A 6485-nucleotide genomic window follows, 5' to 3' on the forward strand; every position below is an offset into this window, starting at 1 on the left:
CTATGCGTCTCGCAGTTTCACCAGCATGGAAAACGGCGTTGCTGCAACCCTGGATTTTGCCGGCATGCTGACTAGTGGTGCTTGCAGTCTGCAGACCCTGATTCTTGCCGCGTGAACCGCTATTCTCATGTTCCGTCAGAGAACCCGTGCATCTCCCTGTGATATGTCGGGTCCCCTCCGCTTCAGGAGGACTCGCTGCGGGGGAACAGGTCTCATCATTGGTGGCTTTCCGGTGGCGGACTCTTCCGCGGCAGGTTTTCTCCGGTGAAACCTTCTCCGGCCTTTCGGTCACTCCAAGGGCAGTCCCTTTAGTTGGGATACCGTCCCTTTTGGTTTCCGGAGCAGGAGGCGGCACACATATCGGGCGCGTTTTCTGTTCACCGGACGCCGGACCCTGATGAACACCATGCTGCGTGTGCGTGGCGCTTTTCTTGGTGCGCCTCGGCTGACGCTTTGAACATCTTCTGCAGTCTCTTGCTAACTCGTCTGCCTCTTCCCGTCGGGCCTGGCCTTCCAGGTTGGTTCCTTTACCCTTGGGGGACCCTGAATCTCCGGCGCGCTTGTTACCGCTTCCTGGCCGGAGTGACATAATTACTGTTGCAACTAATTTCCTGGGGGAATTCAACAGCTGGACGTACACGGGTGTGCCGCGCCGACTCCGGGCTTCTTCGCACCCAGAGTTGTCGTCCTTCGTTCCTTGTGGGTGTGCCCTTGCCGGCTTACAGTCAGGCCGACAGCCGGAGTCGGCGTCTTTATTCGAACTCATGACGTCATGGAAACTGATATTGCTGTTGCTGTAGCATCTCGAAAGAGTGGGCTGAATTCATTGTGCACAAGGAACAAGGAGGCTGCACACATGCAGTGTCCCTATTCGCCTTCTTTCATCGCACTCTGGCGCGGTCCAGTAGTCGGGGCCGGAAAACGAATCAGCCTAGTAAAAATATCCTGGCCCGAAATCTCTAAAACGGCCTCTGTTGAACCGAGCTCCACGAGTCAGCCTCGTACTCTTCCAGCCCGGGACTGTAGTGAACCCTTAGCTAAACGTTGGGCAGACTGAGGCGCGTCCCCAGGATATCTAGCCCCGACAATACGCAATCTTCTTCTCTTTGTCGACCTAAGCGGAAGCAGATTCCGGGTCGGCCTTCCCCGCCCACTGAACTCCACGGGCGCCGGCTACACTTCTCGCCATGAGAGCAAGCCAGCTGTCCCCTTTCTCGCTGCCAACCCAGTAAGGACTAGTTTCACGTAGAACTTCGTAGCCTCCTCACAACACCGATTGCAACGCGGCTAGCACTTCGGACACGTTCTCCAAAGCCTATGTTTCTTCAAGTCAGCTTCCTCAGTGTGACGAACAGCACCAGACAACGCAGAGGACAACTGACCGCGGGCGAAGTTCCTCCGAAGCAGTATGCAACGCCGGACCGTCAGTATTGCAAGAATAGATGCCTTCCAATCGTGGTACGTTATTTCCCGCTTACTTTCTTTTGAGCTGCGCTGTCACGAGGGCCTCCCCACAGCGCCTCATTCTCTCTAGTTGTGCCATAGCTGGCTGAGTCCACATCGCGGCTGCCCGCCTGAGAAGGAGAACTCTGTGGCGACCAGAAAGGCGGAGCCCCGACTGCTTTCTCCCGTGCCTCCATCACGGCGGGGAGGCTTGTTGACTCAACCGAGTGAAATCGGTCCTCTTTAGCAAGCCGGAACCCTCTAAACACACACATACACAAGAACAGCCCACGCACACAGGAGTGTTACCAGCCCGGAAAACGTCAGAAATCCACGTGCATCGTGACGAGCGCCCGACCATTTACTAGTCACCCACACCGGCAGTTTTTCCCCGTTCGAGAAATCTCCCACGGACTGGACCTGCAATGAGCAGGACACGCAGGGGAGGATACAAGAGATCCCGGTCTTTTCCTCACTCGGCCTGGCGGTGACAGGCTGCTCATGCCACGTTAACACTGTTGCGGCTCCAGACCAGGCCGTAGACAGTGACGTGAGCCATTGGTACGCCGGGATGGGCCAGGTGACGGACCCGGCTATTCCGTTGGTCTCGCTCGCACGACTCGAAAACTGCCCCACTTCGTGCTATACTGCCATTAAAAGAGGAGGAAGGAACAACCCCGATTCAGGTTTGCCAGTGGGCGGATCTTCCCGGCCCAGTACGCCTGCAGACAACTACCAACTGCTCGGAACAAAGCACCCCCTGACCACGAGTGGCGACAAAGGGCTTTATAGCAAAAGCGATGCCGGGAAGAAGTCCGACACACTGGGATGCGGTGTGAGGACTTGTAGACCTCTCGCACTGCCGCCGCCAGGTTTTCAGTCTCTGTTTCGTCCTCTCCGCTGGAGTGCCGCTTTGACGGTCACCCGTGGGAAGCGATCTCTCGCGTAGACTCCGGTTGTGGTGGCAAAATATATTGATATATTCAGATATACTGGTGGCGCCGCTTGTAAACGTGTCCGAAGCAGGCTGCGCTGTTGCATTCATGCTTTCCCAGGGCGACATCCAGAAGCCACGCTCTTGGGTTCTCCCTGTGTCTTACCCGTGCACGGAGCCTTTGGACTCCCCAGTTCACATTTCAGCTGATGCACACTACGAAGGCACCACCAAAGAAAACTTTCTGCAAGGACCCTGACTATGGTCAGAGCTCTTTGACCCCGCAACTACCGCGCCGCCGATACAGTGCGGCTTACGGCAGCGCCCACAGCCGGGATCGAAAGAAGTAAAGAAGACCCGCCATTGGGGTGTTGCTAGCTTCAGCCGGTCCTATCTTTCGCAGAAGACGCCGACGACCAGGATTATATCGGTAGATGGGCGACAGGGAACTCAAGGCCGTTGTTCAAAATCGGCTTTTCCACGAGAGTGCTTATCCTAGGGTCCCGAAACGTGTAAAACGGGGCTGCAGCTGTGGCGAAGCACGCGAAGGTTGAATCACGAGACTCGAAAGCGGCGTACACGCCTTGCATGCCGTAGAAGCATGTCGCGGGATTGAAAGCGGAGCTTTGCAGATGCATTGAGGGGTAGCGGGCGCGACTCGCCCTCTACAGGGTCGAGTTGCAGACTTTTTAGCAAACCTCGACAGGCCCTGGTACCACTCAAAACAAAAAGAGCCCGTGTCTCAAAGGAGTCGTTTGCAGACGTTAGGAAGTCCGGGGTCCTAGTGATAAGTTACTGTTCGCTTAGCCTCCCACGCTTCCGCATGGACTTCGCTAGGCCACATCGGAGACGAAGCCGCTCCTGGCAAGTGGTTGGACTCTGAACAGGCTCCATCGGCACGCGCACCAAAAAGAGAGGAGCGATTGCGTTTTCGGCTGGTGGCCAGCGAGGTTTGTGTGGGGCTCGTCCCAACAGCTGAAGCAACAACGGGTTAAGCGGAACCGCCGATTGCACAGGAGCTCATTTCTAGCCTTTCCGGGAGGTGATTGGCGCGCTGTAGGCTCGGGTGTGGGGCGTGCCTTCGATAGCGCACTCGGGGTGTGCAGGTTTATCCAACCTGCGCGCAATCGTAGACCCGACACTGCGAATTGGTGTCACACGTCGCCCGGTCCACGAAAGCCACAACTACCACTGTGACCGCCTGATAGTGGCTCGGCGAAAACAGGTTCTACCACAGTGAAGCTCTCAAATTTAAAAAGAGAGAGCCGTTCAAAAGCGAACGAATCGTCGTTCGTCAACCGCACCGACTACCGTTCAGTGCACAGACCACAGACGTGAAAGAGGATTTCCCAGCGAGGCGCCTGAGGCCTCTTCTCGTCGCTTTCAGCCAGGCCACTCCCCGGTCGTAACAGAGCTGCTAACGACAATAGGAAACTTGGGACAGCTACGAGCCTGATCGCAGAACTGGTAACGGTGCAGGCTTGCCCCGGCACCCAGCCGGATCCTACACCCCGTCCGCTGACAAAGGAGATCCCACAGACTGTTTAGGTCGTATCTCTGTAGAAGCAAATCAGCATGCATCGTGGAAAATGTATTGTTCGCGTTGCTAGGACCCGGTTTATCACTGTCGCAAGGCCGGTGACGATTCTGGCACGGGGGTTGGCGACCGGTCGACCGCTCGCTCAGAACATCCCTTGCATCCACTATTGCTCAAATGACAGTGCTAGGGAGGACGAACGTCGTACAAAAAGAGAAGGAAGACCTCTTGGTTACTGTATAGATGTATCGTGTAACACCATATCCGAAGCCGTGTTACGGACAACTACCCTGTAACGTCTCTTCTTCGCTCACCGATTAACCTGCTACAGATAAGACGCGGCCGGCAACGTGGAGCCGTTCTCTCGTCAGAGGGCACCAGCTTTGATGCACTGCGGCCGACTGCGCCATGACATTACAGAGTGTTACTGTGATTTGTAGACCAGTTCGACAACGCTAAGAGACCGGTTCGCCCCCCCTGTTCACTCAGTGAAAGAATTCAGCGTCACGGTACCCCAGGATGCGGACTAGTAGAAGCCGGTAGGTTTTTGCCTGGGGCCTCCACCGGCCCGCTACTTCTGGGCCCCATCCAGTCTTCAGTCCACCAGCCTGTGTTTCCCCTGCGGACCTCACCCCAACGTAGTCGCTTCAACTTGAGCACGTCAACACCCTGAACTGCAAACGCCAGTCTCGTGGTGTTATTTTTGATTTGAAGGAAGTGTTGCTTTTTCCAAAACCCCCTTTGTGGATACGCGCGCTTCCTATCTTTCTTGTCATTGAACACTTTATTGCATAAGTAGCCGTTCTCAGCGGTCCCATCCGAGCGACCCACGTGGCCGTGAGGACACTCGCCATTCGACGTAATTTCCGGAACTGCGGAGACCGGTCTAGGGAACGTGTAAGGAATATTCGCAGGGAAAATCGCCGGCAGGTCTGTAGTGTCCCATTTGTGCGGGAACCCTGACGAAGGCGCTTCGCCTCGCAGGGCTTCGTCCCTGACGGGCATCTGTCCAGCTGGGGGTAACCGCCACCAAGCTGGTATTAGCACAGAATGTTTCTCCTCTGCAAAAAAAGGACACACACGAGGCCACAGTACTGCGGTATAAGACCGAGCAGAAGTGGGTGTCTGGTGACCTGTTTGCTTCGTTCCGCGAAGATGGCAGACGCGAGAGCCGATTTCCCCGGCGTGCGAGGGCAAGAAGGCCCGCGCTTTCCCTGCTTGTAACCTTCGTCTGAGCATCACGTCAGCCATCTCTAAAACTGGAGTAACACTTGGTCTTACCCCTGGTCTTGCCTCCACGCTGGCAGGAGATAAAGCGCTGCAGTCCCAGATACATCAGAAAGAGGCAGGCGCGTCTGTAGATGTGTTATTCCGTACAGTCGCCCTGGTAGGAAACTCTCTCAGCTCACCTAGTGGCAGGCGGAAACCGTCTGATACTTTCTTAGGAAAAAACATCACACGGATGTCCGGATCTCCAGCAAAGCGTAACAATGGGAAGTCCGCATTGACGTGACGAAAAGGGGCCACCCGCAGGGCCATGATGGTCATCTTCACTACTTTTGAGGTCTTGACGTCCCGGCTGTCGAAACATAGATCCGACGGGTTCACAAAGAGCAACGCGAATCTCTGACACGTGGAGAATGACCATCAAGTGGTGACGAGCACTGGTGCTCCTCGGCAGATCTCGAGGCTAGTTTCCAGTACCGCACGCATCTGGATGTCCTCGCGACCGAATACGCATGTACCCTGACTCGCAGACTAACAATCGGAACTCCCGAGTAAAAGGTGAAAGTCAAACAACCCGAGTGGGGGATGGTTCCTGGAAAAAAAAAGAGCCGCCCACCTCGGCATGGCACATCTGCCGGAAATAGAGTCCCCCGAAAGAAACAAGAGATCCCCGAGAATCTGTCAGTTCAGCAATCTGGGGATGGGGAGAAGTTTGTATCGGCTAACAAAGGCTGACTCCAAGCGTTTGGACCTCGCGCTACGAAGATTTCAGTGAAGGAGTCGAGACTGCTGGGGGCAAACCTAAATGGAAACGTCTTACCCCGAGCGGCAAACGGCGATGCCCTGGGCTCACCGAGTAGAGACCTGTACAGCGCCGGCTACTTCCGGCGGCAAGTCCAGGCTTGCAACGCATGCCAGGTCAACAGATGCCGTTTCGCAAACTCGACGTGTTGCATGCGGCTCTCGCCCCGAGATGCGGGCTCGCTAAGCCAGACCGCAACAGTATCAGACGACGAGCCCTAACCGCGATGTACGAAGTGTCCTGATCAGGGTGAGAGCGGTCCTGATCAAGGGGAGCGCGGGGCACGCCGACAGCTGCAGACAAGGCTGTTGAACAAGTACGCCTCCAACTCAACGATGCTCGTAATTGGACGAGGTTTGAGTGTTCAACTTCAGAATACTGAAAGAGGGACTTGCTGGCGGTCGGACTCCTAGTTTGTTTCTGTCTTTTTACAGAGATTTCTACTTCACCTACTTTTTTTAAAAGACAGTGGCCAAGTCGTTTCACCTGTCGTACGGGTGATCAACACTTGTGGGAATAGAGTAGGTCGCGGATGAGGTAGC

At 55.5% G+C, this 6485-nt stretch overlaps 1 protein-coding gene across 1 annotated transcript; it reads right to left on the minus strand.

The window, feature by feature from the left end:
• Positions 1–599: 599 nt before the first annotated feature.
• CSUI_005360 (uncharacterized protein) lies at positions 600–5982 on the minus strand. The gene is made up of 4 exons (XM_068065536.1): positions 5324–5982; positions 2544–4975; positions 1479–1704; positions 600–817 (listed from the first exon to the last, which is right to left on the minus strand). Exons 1-2 carry the CDS (start codon positions 5460–5462, stop codon positions 4419–4421), a joined length of 696 nt encoding a protein of 231 aa, XP_067922494.1. The 5' UTR covers positions 5463–5982; the 3' UTR covers positions 600–817; positions 1479–1704; positions 2544–4418.
• Positions 5983–6485: the final 503 nt, after the last annotated feature.

This window comes from Cystoisospora suis, assembly GCF_002600585.1.
Source record: "Cystoisospora suis strain Wien I chromosome Unknown contig_2595, whole genome shotgun sequence".
Lineage (NCBI taxonomy): Eukaryota > Apicomplexa > Conoidasida > Eucoccidiorida > Sarcocystidae > Cystoisospora > Cystoisospora suis.